At 52.2% G+C, this 20,705-nt stretch overlaps 4 protein-coding genes across 20 annotated transcripts in view; 2 read left to right on the top strand and 2 right to left on the bottom strand.

The window, feature by feature from the left end:
• Window positions 1–36: 36 nt before the first annotated feature.
• LOC100608209 (uncharacterized) lies at window positions 37–893 on the bottom strand (the record flags this gene model as incomplete). Its single annotated transcript, XM_003315725.6, has 1 exon — window positions 37–893. A coding segment is annotated over one exon (714 nt), but the record flags the coding sequence as incomplete, so codon positions are not given.
• Window positions 894–1,446: 553 nt separating this feature from the next.
• On the top strand, window positions 1,447–6,762 carry MIF4GD (MIF4G domain containing). 15 transcript variants are annotated; one of them, XM_009433257.4, is made up of 7 exons: window positions 1,447–1,822; window positions 2,719–2,850; window positions 3,500–3,622; window positions 4,798–4,907; window positions 5,089–5,244; window positions 5,360–5,539; window positions 6,023–6,762. In XM_009433257.4, exons 2-7 carry the CDS (start codon window positions 2,769–2,771, stop codon window positions 6,248–6,250), a joined length of 879 nt encoding a protein of 292 aa, XP_009431532.1. In that variant the 5' UTR covers window positions 1,447–1,822; window positions 2,719–2,768; the 3' UTR covers window positions 6,251–6,762. The 15 variants fall into 15 exon arrangements, with proteins under 15 accessions (XP_009431532.1, XP_003953233.1, XP_003315772.1 ...); XM_003315724.5 differs by having other exon boundaries at window positions 1,727–1,822; window positions 3,521–3,622; window positions 5,360–5,452; XM_003315723.6 differs by having other exon boundaries at window positions 1,727–1,822; window positions 5,360–5,452.
• On the bottom strand, window positions 6,614–11,393 carry MRPS7 (mitochondrial ribosomal protein S7). 2 transcript variants are annotated; one of them, XM_054670648.2, is made up of 5 exons: window positions 11,268–11,393; window positions 10,308–10,499; window positions 10,129–10,192; window positions 9,492–9,659; window positions 6,614–7,288 (listed from the first exon to the last, which is right to left on the bottom strand). In XM_054670648.2, the coding sequence occupies exons 1-5, from the start codon at window positions 11,348–11,350 to the stop codon at window positions 7,067–7,069; spliced, it is 729 nt and encodes a 242-aa protein (XP_054526623.1). In that variant the 5' UTR covers window positions 11,351–11,393; the 3' UTR covers window positions 6,614–7,066. The 2 variants fall into 2 exon arrangements, with proteins under 2 accessions (XP_054526623.1, XP_523718.1); XM_523718.7 differs by having other exon boundaries at window positions 11,011–11,337.
• The window catches only part of GGA3 (golgi associated, gamma adaptin ear containing, ARF binding protein 3), a 25,167-nt gene continuing 15,834 nt past the window's right edge, over window positions 11,373–20,705 (top strand). For both annotated transcript variants that reach the window (XM_016932925.4, XM_016932924.4), the window contains exon 1: window positions 11,373–11,446. In XM_016932925.4, the coding sequence (XP_016788414.2) occupies window positions 11,407–11,446 (40 nt within the window). In that variant the 5' untranslated portion in view covers window positions 11,373–11,406. The remainder of the gene's footprint in view (window positions 11,447–20,705) is intronic.

Raw genomic sequence — 20,705 nt, 5'->3', positions numbered from 1 at the left:
GAAAGGACTCCTGCCTTCCTCAAATCCCATGTTCTCCATAGCGGCAGCCCTTGGCAGCTCTGCTTCTAGTGCTGGGGGAGACTCCAGGCTGAGCCAGTCACTTTCTGGGCCCCGTGCCCAGATCTTCGTGTCTGCAGACACACCACCACCCAGGCTGTCCTCTCCCAGGACCGGGCTGGTCATGGCCGTGGGGCTCCGTGGAAAGCAGATCCCAGCGCCCGTGCAGGAAGTGGATGGGCCATGCTGTGGGCAGGCGTGGGTGAAGGTGCAGCCTCTCCCCAGTCTACCTCACTGGCTCCTCTTTCACCCAGAGCTGGGTCAGCCTTGCTGGGTGAGGAGCTGTCAGCAGGACAGGTGGCATCAGCGCCCACTGCCTGCCCCTCAGTGCAGAGTATGCTGTGGGTGCATCCTCCCCTGTAGCCCCAGAAGGGCCGTGGCTCTGAAGCAGCCCACTGATGGGGATAGCAGAAGGAAGGGGCGGGCACGTAGCCTGGTGAGGGCACAGCTGGTGCCTGGGGTGTTACCAGAGCACAGGGACACCCACAGGCGGAGAGGCAGAGGAGAAACCAGTTCCAGGCTGAGGGGAGGTCTCCAGAACATGACCTGCACCCTTCCCTCCATCTGCCCGGCCTGTAGGGTTGCTCCGACCTGGGAAGCCCTCCATTCTGCCTCCCTCTCCAGCCTTGGAAAGAGGCACCCACTGGGAGCCGGCGCTGGCCCTGGCCCTGGCGTGTGGGTCCTGGGGTCCTCCTCGCACCATCCTTCCCTGCCTCTGGTCTGGGATTTTGGGGTCTGTCTGGGCCCTGAATGCTGGGGCTTCCTGGCTCTGGGCTGCTGGTTCCCAAGGTCCAGGCTGCGGCGGGGGCCGCGAGGATGCAGCTGCCTGAATGTATTTTTTATGAAATTCCGTTAAGGTTTCTTCTCTTCATCTTTCCTGCCCATTGGTTTCTTTTGCTGCAGCTGAGCGTTCTCTTCCTCCTCCGTTTTCGGTGACCACTTTGGCGGTTCTTTTAAAAGGAGGCGAGAACGCGGGCAGCGCCGGCAGCGCTCCTCCCGGTCGCGCGGCAGGAGCGGCGGCAGTTCTTCCCCCACTTCTAGGTGCCCTCCTGTCACCCAGGGCAGACGCCGGGCGGTGGGGTCCGCGCCACTTCAGGGGCATTCGCAACAACCGACGGCCGCGAGTTGCCAATGGGGCCCCTTTCTCGGGGCTGCCCCTATGACCTGAAACTCGCTTCGCCCATGTCCTCCTTGGAGCGGGAGAGGGTTGTGGCTGGCCCCGGCCCTGCAGCCCCTGCCTTCTCTACCTGGGTTGGGGGAGCGGGGAAAGTGGTGCGACCAGGGCTGATGCTGTTCCTCCTGCCACCAGGTCCCCACCACGCGCTCTGCAGGCTCTTCCCACGCCGCGCAGCCCAGCGGTGTCTCCCGGCCCAGTGCACCTGAGCTCCGGGGAGGGCTGGGTGCGGGGCCACGCGCAAGATCGAGGGCCCGGCGGGGCCACGCGCAAGATCGAGGGCCCGGCGGGTCCGGCGTGGGCCCGGACACGGCCCAGGCGCACCGGGTGAAGGGGTGACGAGCCAAGCGAGTTCCGCCTGCGGCCGGGTGGCAGCGTCGCAGGGTCCCACGCAGGCGGCGCGGCTTCCGGGGCGGCCTGGAGGCCAGGGCAGTGCCCCGGGGGCCCGGCAGGTGGCGCGGGCGAGCCGACCCTTGCCCGGCGCCGCGCGAGGAGATGAGCTCACGGCGGGCCCCGCAGCGCCGGACGCTGGTTGCGCGCTCCCAGGCGCCGAGCGGCCCCGGGCACGCGCGCGCGCCACCGGCCCGGCAGGTGGGTCCCGGCGCCCACGCCGCCTCTCCCGCCCGCGGGACCCTGGGCCGTGGGCTCCGCAGCCCGCCCTGTGCTTCCGGGAGGGGCGTTCCGGGCGCGGGGGGAACGGCCGAGGGCTGGAGACCCTAAAGGCGCCTCCTACGGCCAGAGGGGAGCCTCCGGCGGGAGCCACCTCTCCGGGGCGCATCATCCTGCCCCCCAGTAAGAGGAAGGCTCCAGAATGGAACTCAGGAATTAGGAGTCTCGAGTGCGTAGGGCCGGGTTACTGCCACTCGGGAGCCGATCCGACAAGCCTGTCCCGGGGAGAAGCTGGCACGGGTCTGGGGAGTTCAGGCTGCTCCCGGCAGGGGCGGCGGACAGGGCGCCTGCGTCCCCACCCACGCAGGCCGGCCCCATCTGGGGGATGCAGCGGCTGGTGTTGAGACCGAAGGACTCGGCGAAAGCCAGAAAGAGAGGGTTGGGGAGAGGGGCTCGGAGACCTGCTGGGGACGGAGTCGCACCGCTTGGAGTTCCCAGCCTGGCCCTCACCCGGCATCTTCCTGGGCCAGCAACGTCAGGCCGCTTTATTTAAGCAACTGTAACGTCCGCCCGCACACACCCTGCCCCAGTCTACTCCTGCCTCCTGCTGGGACTGGAGGGTGGGCGCTTTCCTGCTTCAGCTTCTCGCTCTTGTGTAATCCCACAAGCGAGGGATTTCTAAACTGAGCAGCAGGTGCCTGGCTGATGCCCAGTCCCCACCAGAAGCCAAGCCTGGTGGGCCTTCAGCCAACCACCGCACGCCACGGACCGCCCAGGAGCCCCTGTCCCGAGCGCCGTCAGCCCCGTCCAGGGCCTGCAGGACGGAACCCGCCCTGCGCTCCACACCTGAGGCCGCTCCCTTCGCCTCTTCTCCCCAGGTGCTGTCCTTATTCCCAGCCCAGTCAAGAGCTACCGGGGCTGGCTAGTCATGGGGGAGCCCAGTAGAGAGGAGTATAAAATCCAGTCCTTTGATGCAGAGACCCAGCAGCTGCTGAAGACAGCACTCAAAGGTGAGCACGGGACCCCTCCTGAGCTGGGGTCAGGAGCCACAGAGAAGGGCCCCTGTGGGCAGCACCAGAGGCTGAGCCTGGTGAATGCCTCCACCCCTCCCCTCATTCTCTGACGATAGGAGTCGGCAACGTAATTCTTGAACTGGAAGACAAGCTACATTGAGGCCATTATTTTGGAGTATGAATCACAGTCACCTCTCAGACTGTAAAGACTGTTTTAAAAGTTTAACCATAGGGCTAGGCGCAGTGGCTCATGCCTGTAGTTCCAGCACTTTGGAAAGCCAAGGTGGGCAGATTGCTTGAGTCCAGGAGTTCAAGACCAGTCCCGGAAACATGGTGTAAACCCCATCTCTACAAAAAAAAAATTTTTTTTTTGAAAAATTAGCCGGGCATAGTGGCAGGCACCTGTGGTCCCAGCTACTTAAGATGCTGAGGTGGGAGGATTGATTGAGCCTGGGAGGGTGAGGGTGCCATGAGCCATGATCCTGCCACTGCACTCCAGCCTGGCTACAGAGCGAGACCCTGTCTCAAAAAAAAAAAAAAAAAAAAAAAAAAAAAAAAAAAAAAAAAGTTTAACCATAAAAAAAAGAACACGGCTCCTGCCCTTGAAGCGCTTACATTTGAATTGCTGGTTTCTGTGCTGCCATAGCCCCGTCTCTTGAATGCACAGTTGCCTGCTTTGAGACAGAAGATGGAGAATATTCCGTTTGCCAGAGGAGCTATAGTAATTGCTCTCGCCTGATGCCTTCCCGCTGTAACACGCAGTACAGAGGTTTGTCTTCAACTAATAATTAGCAACACCCATCATGTGTCAAGCCGAGCCTGTTGGGAGGCCCTATGTGGCCCTCTCTTGTCGGGGGTTTGCATGTGTGTAGTATAAGAACACTTTTTCTTGTGAAATTGCTGTTGGAGGCATGTCCTGGTCAGTATTCCTTCCTCAACCTAGTGCCAGGAAAAGATGTGTTTCCTGAGAAACTACATTCTTATTTGATTGGTCCCTACTAGCCACATAACCCTCCCCACTTTCTCTGACTGGGCAACCAGAAGACAAGACAGCTAAAGCTGTTTGTTTGTATGGTTACTGTCCTCTGTATGGTTTCTTTTCCCTTTTTTTTTTTTTTTTTTTTGAGACAGTTTCGCTCTTCTTGCCCAAGCTGGAGTGCAATGGCACGATCTTGGCTCACTGCAACCTCCGCCTCCCAGGTTCAAGCAATTTTCCTGCCTCAGCCTCCCAAGTAGCTGGGGTTACAGGGGCCCGCCACCATGCCCAGCTTATTTTTTGTATTTTTGTAGAGACGGGGTTTCATCATGTTGGCCAGGCTGGTCTTGACCTCCTGATCCTGACCTCAGGTGATCCACCCGCCTCAGCCTCTCAAAGTGCTGGGATTAGCATGAGCCACCACACCAGGCCCTCTGTATGATTTCTTTTATTTTTCTTTTTCTTTTTTCTTTTTTTTTTTTTTTTTTTGAGACGGAGTCTTGCTTTGTCGCCCAGGCTGGAGTGCAATAGCATGATCTCGGCTCACTGCAACCTCCGCCTCCCGGGTCCAAGCGATTCTCCTGCCCTAGCCTCCCAAGTAGCTTGGATGACATGAGATGACGCACGAGCCACCACACCTGGCTAATTTTTGTATTTTTGGTAGAGATGGGGTTTCACCATGTTAGCCAGGCTGGTCTCAAACTCCTGACCCCAGGTGATCCAACCACCTCGGTCTCCCAAAGTGTTGGGATTACAGGCATGAGCCACCGCGCCCGGCCATGATTTCTTATAAGTACCATGTGCTAACCAATTGCACCACTGGAGCCACTGTCCTCTGTATGATTTCTGATCTCTTTCACTTCAAGCATATGAGTGCTCTACTGTAAATATCTCAAATTCTTAGAAGCGGGTGGACGCAAATGTGATAAAGCAGCAGCTCTAGACTCCCCTCCTATCTCTACCCCTAGATCCGGGTGCTGTGGACTTGGAGAAAGTGGCCAATGTGATTGTGGACCATTCTCTGCAGGACTGTGTGTTCAGCAAGGAAGCAGGACGCATGTGCTACGCCATCATTCAGGTTGGGGGTTGGGAGAGGAAAGGAAGCTGCTTTGAGGAAGGTGCTTCAGGAGTGGGCAGAAGGCCTGGCCTGCAGGACAGAGATGCACAGGGTCTAGCTCAAAGACAGAGAGAGGCATAGGATGGGTGGGGTTGCAGGGGCACCGCCCCCCACCCTTCACCTTCCTCTCCCTGGCTCACAGGCAGAGAGTAAACAAGCAGGCCAGAGTGTCTTCCGACGTGGACTCCTCAACCGGCTGCAGCAGGAGTACCAGGCTCGGGAGCAGCTGCGAGCACGCTCCCTGCAGGGCTGGGTCTGCTATGTCACCTTTATCTGCAACATCTTTGACTACCTGAGGGTGAGGCCCCGGCAGCCACCCTGGGAGGCAGACATGGCCTGTTTCCCGAGGCCCAGGTTGGACTGCTCCCCTTGGCCACTAAGCCTGGTGCTCTGACCCCTCCTCTTCCTCACAGGTGAACAACATGCCCATGATGGCCCTGGTGAACCCTGTCTATGACTGCCTCTTCCGGCTGGCCCAGCCAGACAGTTTGAGCAAGGAGGAGGAGGTGGGTGGCCCCAGCCCTGGCACAAGCACAGAAGGCTGCAGGATGGACAGTCCAGCTCAGCTGTGTGTCAGCCCACTGCTCACGGAGGTCTCTGAGGACTGTGTCACTTCTGGGGCAGGACTGTGGGGGTGTTTAAGGCCTGTCAGTTATAGGACAAGCTGCCAGGTCTGGAGTTTATCCAATAGAGAGCAGCCAAAACCTACTGGCTCAGTAGCTTCCTTCTCAGTCAGAAAGCCAACCTATGATGGCAGCTGTGCAAGCCATGGCTAGCTGTGGGTACAGACGGCCCCAAAGCCAAACCAGGGTCAGGCAGTGTGTGGGAGGCAGGAGAGTGGGATGAAGAAGTGGTTTGGAGACAGGCTTGAGTGGAGCCTGGCCAGATGAGGGACCTCAGGCAAGTCCCGGAACTCATTTCTTTCTGTGTAAGATGTGGAAGTACCCACTGGATGGTAAGGAGGGAGCAAGGGAACGAGTGTAAAGGCAAAGCACAGCACCTGGCACTTGGCAAATGCTGTGTGAGAGGCTGGCACTGCCCTAGTTCACTTGTGTTACCCACACTGTCCCCTGCAGGTGGACTGTTTGGTGCTGCAGCTGCACCGGGTTGGGGAGCAGCTGGAGAAAATGAATGGGCAGCGCATGGATGAGCTCTTTGTGCTGATCCGGGATGGCTTCCTGCTCCCAACTGGCCTCAGCTCCCTGGCCCAGCTGCTGCTGCTGGAGATCATTGAGTTCCGGGCGGCCGGCTGGAAGACGACGCCAGCTGCCCACAAGTATTACTACAGCGAAGTCTCCGACTAGGCCTCCAAATCAGGGCTTCCTCGCCAGCACTGGCCTTTCTTCTACCCACCTCTAAAGCTGGCAGTGGAGTCTCTGCCTCACCCAAAGACTTTTCCCTTCCAGACTTTGAGTGTCTTCCCCTCTAGACTTTCCCATCTCCTGGTGAGATGTTTCCCACTTATGCCGTGGTCCTGCCCTGAGCCCCTTTCCCCACCACAACCCACCAGGGCCAGGCAGAGAAGGGCAACTCCCAAGAGCCACTGCACTGTGTAACCATTAGTGCAACTACTACCTTGGTGCCTCAGTTTACCCATCTGTAAAATGGGTAAGCATAGCCACTGGTGGGATACTTTGGGATGTCAAGGGGTGGAGGCAGAGCACAAGTCACACCAGAAACTGCTTTTTATACATTTTGTATAAGGACAACTCTGGAAACAAGCCTATTTCCTCCAGCCAGTTTCACTGAATGCTGCACCACATGCTACACCAGTTCAGCGTGAGAATTTTCTAATAAATCTTTTCTGATACTAAAACTGCTTCCTTTATATATCCAAAGGTCTGCCCCAACCTAAGGGAAGAGAAAACAGCCCTGAGTTTCCTGGAGGAAATTCCCAAGTCAATGTGCTCCCTCTTTATAAGGAAATGGGGGCAGAGAGAGCAAGTTCCAGCCTCAAAGCAAGAAGGATTAACGGATAGTGAATATGCTGCTACATCTTTCTTACGAGGCCTGCCCACCCTTACAAAGGAACTACATCCTTAACCCACAGGTAGTTTTCAGCGTGGCAGCAGCTCACACTGTTTCTTGCGGCAGAGGGCCCTGGGCTCCTCCTGGAGACTCTACCACCAGCGGTAGTGGGCCAGGGCACGGTTGGCCTCTGCCATCTTGTGCAAGTCATGCTTCCTCTTGATCACGGGGCCCTGGTTATGGAAAGCCTCCAGCAGCTTGTGTGACAGCTTCTCCGGCATCAGTGTCCGCTGGTGCTTTTTATCCCGGCACTCAGTGATCATCCACTTCATGGCTAGGAAGCGGCGACGCCGGTCGGGTAGGGGTACAGGGACCTGGGTGAGACAGGACATAGGCAAGTTGGTCCAAGAGTCTGCCAGGGTTTGGGGCCTCCTGCCTCCCTGAATTCTAAGGAGTAGCCACATGTTCCCTCTGGACCAGCCCTGGTCAGGCCTGGGGAGAAGGGCCTGTCTTTTCTTCTTTGAGCTTCCCTCACCTTCAGGTGACCCCAGTGTAGCAGACATAAGAGGCGTTCATTCAGCAAATACTAATTAAGCACTGGCCTCTCCCGGCACTGTGGTTCACACCTGTAATCCCAGCACTTTGGGAGGCTGAGGCAGGAGGATCGCTTAAGCCCAGGAGTTCAAGACCAGCCTGGTCAATACAACAAGACCCTGTCTCCATATATTAAAAAAAAAAGGCCAGGCACGATGGTTCACGCCTGTAATTCCAGCACTTTGGGAGGCTGAGGCAGGTGGATTACCTGAGGTCAGGATTTCGACACCAGCCTGGCCAATGTGGTGAAACCTCGTCTCTACTAAAAATGCAAAAATTAGCTGGGCGTGGTGGCAGGCGCCTGTAATCCCAGCTACTTGGGAGGCTGAGGTAGAAATGCTTGAACCCAGGAGACGGAGGTTGCAGTGAGCCAAGAATGCACCACTGCACTCCAGCCTGGGCAACAGAGCGAGACTTCGTCTCAAAAAAAAAAAAAAGAAAAAGAAAAAGAAGAAAAGCACTGGCCATTTTCCCTCCTAAATGGTAGTCCTACCAAGTTGTTATAAGAACCAAATAGGAAAAGCCCCATTAGCTGGGGTGACTAATCCACCTCAGACCATAGGTACCTAAAAACAAGACCCCTTCAGTCTTCAGACACAGCAAAACCCTGTCTCTACTAAAAATACAAAAAAATTAGCTGGGCATGGTGGCGGCCACCTGTAATCCCAGCTACTTGGGGTGGGCAGGGACTGAGACAGGAGAATCTCTTGAACCCGGGAGGCGGAGGCTGCAGTGAGCCGAGAGCTGAGATTACGGCACTGCACTCCAGTCTGGGCAACAAAAGCGAAACTCCATCTCAAAAAAAAAAAAAAAAAAAAAAGTTAAAAACAAAAAGACCCTATACAAACAGTTAAAGAAAACCAAAAAACAAGACCCCATGTCCAAAAATCATTTGTCAGGCCCTCACTATGCGTCAGTACCATGCCAGACACGAGAGTGCAGACAATAATGAAGAAGTCCCTACCCCATGGAGTTGATATTGAAAAAGGAGAACACAAGAAAACTCAGGACAATAAAATATAATTAAATGCTATGAAAGAGATACCTAGTACTGTTCAGCAAACACTGATGAAGCATCAGTTATCGGTCAAGCACTATGCCAAACACTGGCATACAAAGACAGGATATGAATAGTCCCTCGCCATGAGAATTTTACAGGTTAGGACACACAGGATGCTTGACAGAAGACGGCGAAGGGAGGTGGGCTCCCAGATGTCACTTAGATACTTCTTCACTCTCTTCCACCTTCTGCCTATAATTTTTATGCTACAGGACTCAGACGAGTGGACCGTGACAGTCTCAATTCTTTTTTTTTTTTTTTTTGAGATGGCGTCTTGCTCTATTGCCAGGCTGGAGTGCGGTGGCGTGATCTCGGCTCACTGCACCCTCCGCCTCCTGGGTTCAAGCGATTCTCCTGCTTCAGCCTCCCGAGTAGCTGGGATTACAAGCATGCGCCACCACACCTGGCTAATTTTGTATTTTTAGTAGAAACAGGGTTTCTCCATGTTGATCTCGAACTCCCCACCTCAGGTAATCCACCCGCCTCGGCCTCCCAAAGTGCTGGGATTACAGGTGTGAGCCACCGTGCCCAGCCGTTTTTTTTTTTTTCTGAGACAAGGTTTCTCTCTCTTGCCCAGGCTGGAATGCAGGGGCGCAATCATAACTCACTGCAGCCTTGACCTCCTGGACTCAAGTGATCCTCCTACCTCAGCCTCCTGAGTAGTTGGGAGCACAGGTGCACACCACCACACCTGGCTAATTTTTTTGCTTTTTTTGTAGAGACGGGATCTCCCTATGTTGCCCTGCTGTCTCTTAACTCCTGAGCTCAAGCTATCCTGCGTTAGGCTCCCAAAGTGCTGAGATTACAGGTGCAATCCCACTGCACCAGCTAGAAAGCTATCAATCTTGACCCAACTCCCAAGCACCACCTATCTTGTTTCACATGTGGAGGGCCCTGCTTTCTTGCCCTGGCCATTCATTCACCTGGTAGAAACGGCCTCCCTTGAGGATGGGTACCAGCCCAATCATAGGCTCACAGTTTTTCAGTGCTTGATGGAAGATGGTGTAGGGGTTGCGTTCGATGGTTGCCTGTTCCTCTGCAGAAGCGGCATGGTACTTCTCAAACTGCTTCCGTTTCACAGCTTCCAGAGTCTGCAAAAGAATATGGTGGAAGAGGCTGCCCCAGTCTCCCTAAAGGGTTTACCCAGCCAAGCTAGTACCTTGCCCTTTACTCCCATCCTCTGGTTCTGCGCTGGCAATGCAGCTCCTCTCACAGCACATCCAAAACAAAGTTAAGTGCCTCCCCCTTTGCTAGACTAGGACAGAAAGAGTGGATTGAGATTTGTGGCGTGGAGGGGGTGGGGGGTGAGGTGGGGAATGGCAGTTGTTTTATTTTTCATTTGTTCCTTTTTTTTTAATTGTGTGTTTATTTCCGAAACACCAAGGAATGGCAGTTGTTGACTCCTACAGGGCTTCATTAAAGCCCGTACACATGCAGGGAAGTTAATCTGAATAATAGATACATGAATCCATTTGCTCTTAAGCTACACTGAAAGTACCAAGTACAAGGCTACGGGGTAGGGGGGCAAGAAAGATGACTGAGGAGGGAAGTGCTGTTTACCTGAATCATGAGGGATCTGGCCAGTACTTTGTTTCCTCCTATCATCATCATGTTGGTGAATTTACTTCAAAGAGAAAAGCAACACGTTTAGCTCTCCAAGGCTGTATCACAGAATCCTCACCAGAAACCCTCCCTGGGATAGTCCCAGTCCATGTAACAAGTGTTTGTTTCCATCTAACCTGATGACTGGGTCTTCAAACACAGAACTTGTTTTCCCTGCTGGAGCAGCTTTGATGAGCTGAGTCTTCTTGAGCTCCCGATCATACTTCTCCTCCTCAGTTAGCTCCTCCACAGGCTTGCGATAATACTCCTTGTCAATCAAGGGATCCTTGAATTCAGGACTATAGCGGCTCCATCTCACCTGAGTTAGCCTGGGAGGGGGGGAAAAGGAGGAGGCAGGCAAAAGCTGACTCCACAAGCGAGTAGGTTTGACTTAACAACAGGCATGACTGCCAACGCGCCGACGAGGGAGAGCGGCGCGGAGACCGCGAGCTAAACCTGAGCCACAACAATTCAGGCCCTTGTCCCAAGTAGGAGGACATTCCCCAAGCAGGCGGGTAAAGTCTCCTCCTGGTCAAGTGCTAACGGTAAGGATGGGCTTGGCGCCTACACACCCATCCCAATTCACAGGCGATCCCAGCTCTGAGCTCTTTAGCTGAACCGCACTGTCAGCTCCGCGTTAGAACCCTAGATCGTCCAGACTCCTTAGGCGAGAGGTAGTCACTAAACCTTCGGATTGGCCCAGGGTCACGCAGCTAACTTAGAAGCTTGAATCCAGATACTCCGGCCCCCAGGGCAGTGCTCTCTCTAGGGGCCCACGCGGCCTGCCTGTGGCCCCCTTCCTTCCTCGCAGCGCCCCCCCGCTGCTCGCCACCCTCTCACCCTGGAAGCTGCAAGACAGCCCGCCGCACGCCCAACGCCAGGCCCGACCATCCTCGGGAAACCTTCACTGCGGGGGCAGCCATCTTGGCTGGCCACGAGGACCCCACAAGGACTGCCCTCGGCGCGCCTGAGCGAGTGAAGGGAAACGGGTGAAAAAGACTCCTCAGGGTCCTAAATCTGCGTTTCTCTGCACTGATCTGGACGTTAGAGTTTTTCACTCCGGGGTCCAAAGGGAAGCGCCAAAAGGAAACACTTGCCCTCCCAGTATCCGTCGCAGTCTGGCGCGGCCCTCGGTGACGGCACTCACTCCTCTCAGGACCCCATGCAGGCCCCGCCCCATCTCAGCTCGTGCAGACTCTCGCGAGTTTTGAAGCCGCGGGGCCGGGCGGCTGCAATATGGCGGAGGCGGAAGGGGAAAGCCTGGAGTCCTGGCTCAGTGAGTAGCCGCGGCCGTTTCTGCCTGCCCTCGAGCCGCTGGGCTGCCCCTGTCTTCACCCCCACGTCCCCTCCCCGGGCTCCACGGCGTTGCCTCTTGGCAGCCCACGCCCGGTCTCGCCCTCGCCGCGAGCAGCCTGCGATCACGCCCCTTCCCTATCAGGGCGCCGGGGCCCCAGTCCGGCCCCCGCTTCCCTCGCTGCGGCGCGTCCTCTTGCTCTGGCGCGCGGCGGCGTGAATTCGGGGTCCCGTCGGGCACCGCAGGCTCGGGGAAAGGCGACAGCCAAGATCTTCGGGCTGACATGCTTCGGCGCTTTGGGGAGATTGTGGTGGGGTCGCCGCCTGGCGGTGACTCCAGGAACCCAGCGCCCCAATCCCTGACTAAGGGAGAAGCTTCGGATTGGGGCTGAGTCTCCGGTAGTGGTGGGTGCTGCCGACTGCGTTCAGTCGCCTGGCAGCTTCAGAATTGTGACCATGTGTTGGAGAAGTGACGGCTTCGCTCAGGCAGAATGCTTGAAGTGAGAATAATATTCCAAAGAGAGCGATGATAGAGAACAGAGAGCTCTACCTTTTTCCTGCAGTGACCACAGAAGCATGGTGAAATCGGTGTCGGGAACTCCCCCCCCACACACATACATATACCCCCTTGAACATCCTAACGAGTCAGTGTTGATAGCCTATTCTGAGTAAGGCTGAGGAGCAGTCTGAAGCTGTAGTTATAGAAGCGTATTGCTGTCATTGCACTGTGAATTACAGCGCTACGAAGGAAATGTGTGTTAACCTGGTTAGCAGGTAGTACTCTGCCTGAGGGTTAATAAGTGAACTTTCCTGTAGGCTAGACCTGGAAGCCTCCTTTAAGTGGAGAGAGAAATTGGACTGGTAATGGGATAGGTGAGATACCTAGTATTGCCTTGTTCTGAGGTCTCTTATTTAGTACTGCTTCCGGGATCTTGGAGGTGATAGCTATTTCCTCAAATTGTCTGATTTTTCCTAGTAAGAAACCCCCTTCAGGAGGTTGAGCTTCAGTTTAAAGGGGAGCATATCCCAAAAGAGAGAAAAAGTAAGATCACGTTTGCAAAATCTGCAGTTGCAGGCAGGTCATAAGGCTTCTTTATATATGGAACTGTTCTCCAAGGAGCTCAAAGTACTTTACAGATATTCATTAAATTAGTTTACCAAGTATCCTAGCAAAGCAGGCACTACTGCCATAATTTCACAAAAAGAGGACATCCTGACTCCAGTCAAACCACTTGCCCAGAAATGCCTAACTTGCTATAACCACAGTGGAATTAGTTTGCTTTGAAGGTATTAATATGGGTATTGAATAATTTAAATGACCTAAGCTGAGTTTAATAGGCTACATTTAGAGTTACATTTTGTTTTTGTTACTTGTTTTTGAGACAGAGTCTCGCGCGCTGTTGTCTAGGCTGGAGTGCAGGGGTGCGATCATAGCTCACTGCAGCCTTGAACCCCTGTGCTCAAATAAGTCTTCTACCTCAGCCTCCTGAGTAGCTGGGACTATAGGCACACGCCACCACGCTTGGCTAATTCTTTTGATGTTTAGTAGAGATGAGGTCTTGCTGTGTTGCCCAGGATGGTCTCAAACTCGAGTTCAAGTGATCCTCCCACCTTTCCCTTACAAAGCGCTGGGATTACACACGTGAGCTACCGCACCCAGCCTAGAGTCACATTATGAAATGAGAGGGACCCACTTGGTTGGGGGGGGAGTCACATGGTATCTGTAGAGACATAAGCTTCACAGTTGTTATGACTTAATAATGTGAACTGTACCAGTTGAACAAACCAGCAGTTGGGGTTCAGCATCGTCTCAGTCAGGGTCCTTGTCACCCCACGTTTGCCTGAATTGTTGCAGAAGCCTCTGCTTGGCCCAGAGACCCAGGTCTCTCCCGTCCTCACCTCTCCTCAGTCCATTCTGCTCCCAGAAGCGCACTTGTGTTGAATCAAATCATTCCACTGTTGCCTGTAATCTGGCCTTGGTTGTTCCAGGCCTTTTTCTCTGTGGCTTCTACGTTTTCCTGCTCTACTCAGTCTGATGTTCTTGGTTTACCAATACACGTTGCTCTCCTTACCTGGAAGCCCTGCTCCCGTTTCCTCAACTAAATGCTTGAAAACCCATCTCAGATTCTCTTTTCTCACAAACCATCTCTTGATGCTTCAGTCTTCTTTCAGGTCCCACCATGATCAATCAATCAATGTTTAATGAGTACCTGCTACGTGGGGTGTTATAGGAGTTAGGAGGTTTAAGAAGATTTTGCCTTTAGTTGGATGGAGGTGATGCTGGAGTGGATGAAAAACTCTTAAAAGATAAAGATACAAGGCAGCGCTGGCCGGGCGCGGTGGCTCACACCTGTAATCCCAGCACGTTGGGAGGCCGAGGCGGGCGGATCACGAGGTCAGGAGATCGAGACCATGCTGGCTAACACAGTGAAACCCCGTCTCTACTAAAAAATACAAAAAAATAGCCAGGCGTAGTGGCGGGCGCCTGTAGTCCCAGCTACACGGGAGGCTGAGGCAGGAGAATGGCGTGAACCCGAGAGGTGGAGCTTGCAGTGAGCTGGGATTGTGCCACTGCACTCCAGCCTGGGTGACAGAGCGAGACTCCGTCTCCAAAAAAAAAAAAAAAAAAGATACAAGGCAGTGCTAAAACGCTGGCATTCTCTTTAGGGAACTGGGGATGGGGGAAGAGATGATTCATTGAGGATACTCCAGTTGAGCTAGCCATTAAATAATGGGAAAAGTTGGGAAAAAAAAAAAAAACACTAGATGGTGATGTGGAGAGAGCAAACCTGTTTGGGGCACACAGTAACAGAGGTGTTTGGGAATGAGGGAAGATAAGGCTGGGAAGTTAAGACCAGATTCTACCAAGTCTCCAATTTCCAGCCCAAGAAGTTTATTTTATTTATTTATTTATTTGAGACAGAGTCTTGCTCTGTCACCCAGGCTGGAATGCAGTGGCACAATCTCGGCTCACTGCAACTTCCGTTGCTTGGGTGCAAGCAATTCTCCATCCTCAGCCTCCCAAGTAGCTGGGACTACTGGTATGTGCCACTACACCTGGCTAATTTTTGTATTTTTAGTAGAGCTGGGGTTTCACCATGTTGGCCAGGCTGGTGTCAAACTCTTGACCTCAAGTGAGCCACCTGCCTCAGCTCCCTCCAAAGTGTTGGGATTACAGGCTTGAGCTACCACGCCCAGCCCAGCAGAAGAAGTTTAAATTTCTGCAGTTATCAGGCCCTCATTCCTTCTGTACTAGGTGAAATCGGTGTTTTGGTGTCTTAAGAGGCTTGATTTGCTATAGGTTTCATGCGCGTCCGTGTGAAGAGACTACCAAACAGGCTTTGTGTGAGCAACATGGCTGTTTATTTCACCTGGATGCAGGCGGGCTGAGTCCGAAAAGAGAGTCAGCAAAGGGTGGTGGATTATCGTTAGTTCTTACAGGTTTTGGGATAGGCGGTGAAGTTAAGAGCAATGTTTTGCGGGCAGGGATGGCTCTCACAAAGTACATTCTCAAGGGTGGGGAGAGTTACAAAGAACCTTCTTAAGGGTGGGGGAGATTACAAAGTACATTGATCAGTTAGGGTGGGGCAGAAACAAATCACAATGGTGGAATGTCATCAGTTAAGGCTATTTTTACTGCTTTTGTGGATCTTGTTACTTCAGGCCATCTGGATGTGTACGTGCAAGTCATAGGGGATGCGATGGCTTGGCTTGGGCTCAGGCCTGACATTCCTGCCTTCTTATATTAATAAGAAAAATAAAACAAAATAGTGTTGAAGTGTTGGGGCGGCGAAAATTTTGTGGGGTGGTATGGAGAGAGAATGGGCGATGTTTCTCAGGGCTGCTTCAAGTGGGATTAGGGGCGGCATGGGAACCTAGAGTGGGAGAGATTAAGCTGAAGGGAGATCTTGTGGTAAGGGTTGATATTGTGGGGATGTTAGAAGAAACATTTGTCGTATAGAATGATTGGTGATGGCCTGGATATGGTTTTGTATGAATTGAAAAACTAAATGGAATAAGAGAAGGAGAAAAACAGGTATAAAAGGTCTAAGAATTGGGAGGACCTAGGACATCTGATTAGAGAGTGCCTAAGGAGATTCAGCATAGTCCTGCCAGCAAAGATTATTTATTTACTTCAAGAGTTAAGAGTGGCAGTTTGGGGATAGCACGAGGAGATATCACCTGTGATGGCTTGGAGAAACAGTGTAAACCGGCAGTGTAAACAAGAGCAGGGCATGTATGAGTAGTTGGGAACGTTGAATAGGAGTATGACTAGACAGAAGATAGTAGGGATGATGACAGGTTTTTTTTGGGGGGGGGCACAGTCTAAGTTGGTCTGGTGTCTGGAATGAGACTGGGGCCTAATAAAAAGGAGCATCTATACAGGAGCTTAAATGGGCTGTACCTTGTAGCATTCTGAGGACAGGTCTGACTTCTGAGAAGGGAAAGTGGTGAAAGTATTGTCCAGTCCTTTTTAAGTTGGTGGCTGAGCTTGGTGAAGTGTTTTTAAAAGATCTTTAGTCCGTTCTACTTTTCTTGAAGACGGAGGACCGTAAGGGATATAAAGGTTTCACTGAATACTAAGAGCCTGAGAAACTGCTTGGCTGATTTGACTAATAAGGGCTGGTCTGTTATCAGACTGTATAGAGGTGGGAAGGCTAAACTGAGGAATTGTGTCTGACTGAAGGGAAGAAATGACTGCGGTGGCCTTCTCAGACCCTGTAGGAAAGGCCTCTACTTACCTAGTGAAAGTGTCTACTTAGACTAAGAGGTATTTTAGTTATCTGACTCGGGGCATGTTGAGTAAAGCTAATTTGCCAGTCCTGGGTGGGGGCAAATCTTCAAGCTTGATGTGTAGGGAAGGGAGGGGGCCTGAATAATCCCTGAGGAGTAGTAGAATAGCAGATGGAACACTGAGAAGTTATTTCCTTGAGGATAGATTTCGACAATGGAAAGGAAATGAGGTTCTAAGAGGCGGGCTAGTGGCTTGTACTATAGCATAGCCTGCCTTTGCTGCTGTGTGGCGATTAGGCCTGGTGGAACTGCCATCAATAAATCAAGTGTGATCAGGGTGAGGAACAGGAAAGAAGGAAATATGGGGAAATGGGGTGAATGTCAGGTGGATCAGAGAGATACAGTCATGGGGGTCAGGTGTGGTATCAGGAATAATGTGGGAGGCCAGATTGAGGTCCGGGCCAGGAACAGTGGTAATTGTGGGACTTAACAAAGAGTGAGTACAGCTGAAGGAGCCGGGGAGCAAAAAGTATATGCGTCAGGTATGAGGAAGAAAATAATATTGGAAGTTATGAGAAATGTAGAGAGTGAGTTGAGCATAGTTTGTTATTTTTAGGGCCTCTAAAAGTATTAAAGCAGCGGCAGCCACTGCAAGCAGACATGAGGGCTAGGCTAAAACAGTAAGGTCAAGTTGTTTGGACAGAAAGACTACAGGGTGCAGTCCTGGCTCTTGTGTAAGAATTCTGACACACTAACCATGCCTAGGAAGGAAAGGAGTTGTTGTTTTGTAAGGGATTGAGGTTTGGGAGATTAATCGGACACAATCAGCAGGGAGAGCACGTGTGTTTTTATGAGAATTATGCCGAGATAGGTAACAGATGAGGATGAAATTTGGGCTTGACTGAAGTAATGGGGGCTGTCTGTGAAGCCTTGCGGCAGTATAGCCCAGGTAATTTGCTGAGCCTAATGGATGTCAGGGTCAGTCCAAGTGAAAGCAAAGAGAGGCTGGGATGACGGGTGCAAAGGAATTGTAAAGAAAGCATGTTTGAGATCCAGAACAGAATAATGGGTTGTAGAGGGAGGTATTGAGGATAGGAGAGTATATGGTTTGGCACCATGGGGTGGATAGGCAAAACAATTTGGTTGATAAGGCATAGATCCTGAACTAACTTGTAAGGCTTGTCTGGTTTTAGGACAGGTAAAATGGGAGAATTGTAAGGAGAGTTTATAGGCTTTAAAAGGCCATGCTGTAGCAGGCATGTGATAACAGGCTTTACTCCTTTCAAAGCATACTGTGGGATGGGATATTGGCATTGAGCGGGGTAAGGGTGATTAGGTTTTAATGAGATGGTAAGGGGTGCATGATCGGTCGCCAAGGAGGGAGTAGAGGTATCTTATACTTGTGGGTTAAGGTGGGGGGATACAAGAGGAGGACGCAAAGGAGGCTTTGGATTGGAAAGAAGGGCAGCAATGAGATGCGGCTGTGGTCCAGGAATAGTCAGGGAAGCAGATAATTTAGTTAAAGTGTCTCGGCCTAATAAGGGAACTGGGCAGGTGGGGATAACCAAAAAGGAGTGCTTAAAAGAGTATTGTCTAAGTTGGCACCAGAGTTGGGGAGTTTTAAGAGGTTTAGAAGCCTGGCCGTCAATACCCACAACAGTTATGGAGGCAAGGGAAACAGGCCCTTGAAAAGAAGGTAATGTGGAGTGGGTAGCCTCCGTATTGATTAAGAAGAGGACGGACTTACTCTCCACTGTGAGAGTTACCTAAAGCTCGGCATCTGTGATGGTCTATGGGGCTTCCGAGGCAATCGGGCAGTCTTCAGCCGTTAAGCCGAGAAGATCTGGGAAGGAGTCAGAGAGCCTTGGGCCAGGGTTCCAGGGGCTCTGGGAGTGGCTGTCAGGTGAGTTGAACAGTCCAATTTTCAGTGGGGTCCCACACAGATGGGACTCGCTTAGGAGGAATCCCGGGCTGCGGGCATTCCTTGGCTCGGTGGCCAGATTTCTGGCACTTGTAGCAAGCTCCTGGGGGAGGCAGTTATGGAGGAATGCCTGGCCACTGCGGTTTAGGCGTTTGGAAGTTCTTGTGTGCTGGAGATGTAGCTGGGGTTTGTCTCACAGTGGAGGTAAGGAATTGCAACTCAGAAATATGTTGTTACTTGGCTGCCTCTACTCTATTATTGTACACCTTGAAGGCGAGGTTAATTAAGTCCTGTTGTGGGGTTTGAGGGCCGGAATTTAATTTTTGGAGTTTTATTTAATGTCAGGAGCGGATTGGGTAATAAAATGTATATTGAGAATAAGACGGCCCTTTGACCTTTTAGGGTCTAGGGCTGTAAAGTGTCTCAGGGTTGCTGCCAAATGAGTCATGCACTGGGCTGGATTTTTATATTTGATGAAAAAGAGCCTAAACACTATCTGATTTGGGATAAAGGAAAAGGAGCATTAACCTTGACTATGCCTTTAGCTCCAGCCACCTTTTTAAGAGTAAATTGCTGGGCAGGTGGGGGAGGGCTAGTCACTGAACGAAACTGTAAGCTGGACCAGGTGTGAGGAGGGGAGGTGATAAAAGGATTATAGAGTGGAGGAGCGGAGGCTGAGGAAGAATTGGGACCTAGCTTGGCCTGGCGATGAGCAGCCTGAGGAGGAGGGGAAAGGTCAGATGGGTCTGTAGAAAAGACTGGGAAGACCCAGTGACGCTTGGGGTTGGGACTGAGGGGACAGGCGGGAGGGAAAGAAGGAGGATTTGGGAGGAATCGCATTGGGAACAGAGACTTGAGAGGAACGAAGTGTGAAAAATGCCTGGATGTGAGGCACCTCAGACCATTTGCCCATTTTTTGACAAAAATTATTTAGGTCTTATAGGATGGAGAAATCGAAAGTGCCGTTTTCTGGCCATTTAGAGCCATTGTCAAGTTTGTATTGGGGCCAAGCGGTGTTGCAGAAGAAAATAAGGCATTTAGGTTTTAGGTCAGGTGTGAGTTGACGAGGTTTTAAGTTCTTGAGAACACAGGCTAAGGGAGAAGGAGGAATGGAGGCTGGAAGGTTGCCCATAGTAAAGGAGGCAAGCCCAGAGAAAAGAGAGAGTAGAGACACGGAGGGAAGGGGTTCGGGGGTTCTTACCCTCCAGAAAAGTGGGAAAGGGGTCAGGGTGTGGAAATAAGGGATTGGGGCACAGAGATAAGAGGTCGGGGTGCAGAAATAAGGGATTGGGGATTCTTGCCCCCTAGGAAAGCAGGACTTGCTGCTAAGGGTGAAGGAGAAGGGGCTGAGGGGTACTTACCCCTCCCCCAGAAATGCAGAGAAGGGGTAGAGACACAGAGAGAAGGGGTTGTGGTACTTGCCCCTCCCTCAGAAAAGCAGAGAAGGGGTAGAGACACGGAGAGAAGGGGTTGGGATACTTGCCCCTCCCCCAGAAAAGCAGGACTTGCCGCTAAGGGTGAAGGACCAAGGCAGGCGTCCCTGAGTGGTCTGACACCTTTGAAACGTGAGTGAATAATCAGAGAGGCGTCCCTGCAATGATTAAACACCAAGGAAAGGCTGCCTTCCCAGTCTGTGACCAGCGCCGGAGTTTTGGGTCCACGGATAAAACGTGTCTCATTTGTCTCTACCAGAAAATGAAAGGAATTGAAATTAAGAGAAGGGAGAGATTGAAGAGTGGAAAGGAGGGATAGTGAGAGAGGTTGGAGAAGAGAGTAAGAAGAGGCCGCCTACCTGATTTAAAATTGGTGAGATGTTCCTTGGGTTGGTGGGTCTGAGGACCTGAGGTCGTAGGTGGATCTTTTTCACGGAGCAAAGAACAGGAGGACAGGGGATTGATCTCCCAAGGGAGGTCCCGAGATCCGAGTCATGGCACCAAATTTCATGTGCGTCCGTGTGAAGAGACCACCAAACAGGCTTTGTGTGAGCAACATGGCTGTTTATTTCACCTGGGTGCAGGCAGGCTGAGTCCGAAAAGAGGGTCAGCAAAGGGTGGTGGATTATCATTAGTTCTTATAGGTTTGGGATAGGCGGTGAAGTTAAGAGCAATGTTTTGCGGGCAGGGATGGATCTCACAAAGTACATTCTCAAGGGTGGGGAGAATTACGAAGAACCTTCTTAAGGGTGGGGGAGATTACAAAGTACATTGATCAGTTAGGGTGGGGCAGAAACAAATCACAATGCTGGAATGTCATCAGTTAAGGCTATTTTTACATCTTTTGTGGATCTTCAGTTACTTCAGGCCATCTGGATGTATACGTGCAAGTCATAGGGGATGCCATGGCTTGGCTTGGGCTCAGAGGCCTGACAATAGGGACTTCACATAGGATTAGGATGGATTAGAACAGAAGTTCTAGAAGCAGGTGAGAAGGAGTGGAGGGTAGGGATAAGGAAGGAAGGGATTTAAGAAGACATTGAGAAGGAAAGGACCACAAGACTGAGAGGAATGGATGAGGAGAGAGGGAAGAAGGAGTCAAAAAAGAGGTGGGGGAATAGGGGACTTTTGGAAGGTGCACCATTTATAGGAAC

This window comes from Pan troglodytes, chromosome 19, assembly GCF_028858775.2.
Source record: "Pan troglodytes isolate AG18354 chromosome 19, NHGRI_mPanTro3-v2.0_pri, whole genome shotgun sequence".
NCBI classification, from domain to species: Eukaryota; Metazoa; Chordata; class Mammalia; order Primates; family Hominidae; genus Pan; species Pan troglodytes.
Note: the sequence above shows the minus strand (reverse complement) of the source record. Positions and strands in the feature narration are given on the sequence as shown.

Bases quoted from the DNA above. Each gene is read 5' to 3' on its own strand.
- MIF4GD (XM_009433257.4), top strand. From the start codon at position 2,769: ATGGGGGAGCCCAGTAGAGAGGAGTATAAAATCCAGTCCTTTGATGCA. The intron at 4,908-5,088 runs GTTGGGGGTTGG...CCTGGCTCACAG, and splicing joins TGTGCTACGCCATCATTCAG to GCAGAGAGTAAACAAGCAGG. The intron at 5,245-5,359 runs GTGAGGCCCCGG...TCTTCCTCACAG, and splicing joins ACATCTTTGACTACCTGAGG to GTGAACAACATGCCCATGAT.
- MRPS7 (XM_054670648.2), bottom strand. From the start codon at position 11,350: ATGGGGCGGGGCCTGCATGGGGTCCTGAGAGGAGTGAGTGCCGTCACC. The intron at 10,500-11,267 runs GCAAGTGTTTCC...CCCCCCTCCCAG, and splicing joins CTGCGACGGATACTGGGAGG to GCTAACTCAGGTGAGATGGA. The intron at 7,289-9,491 runs GTGAATGAATGG...TGTCTCACCCAG, and splicing joins AGGGAGGCCGTTTCTACCAG to GTCCCTGTACCCCTACCCGA.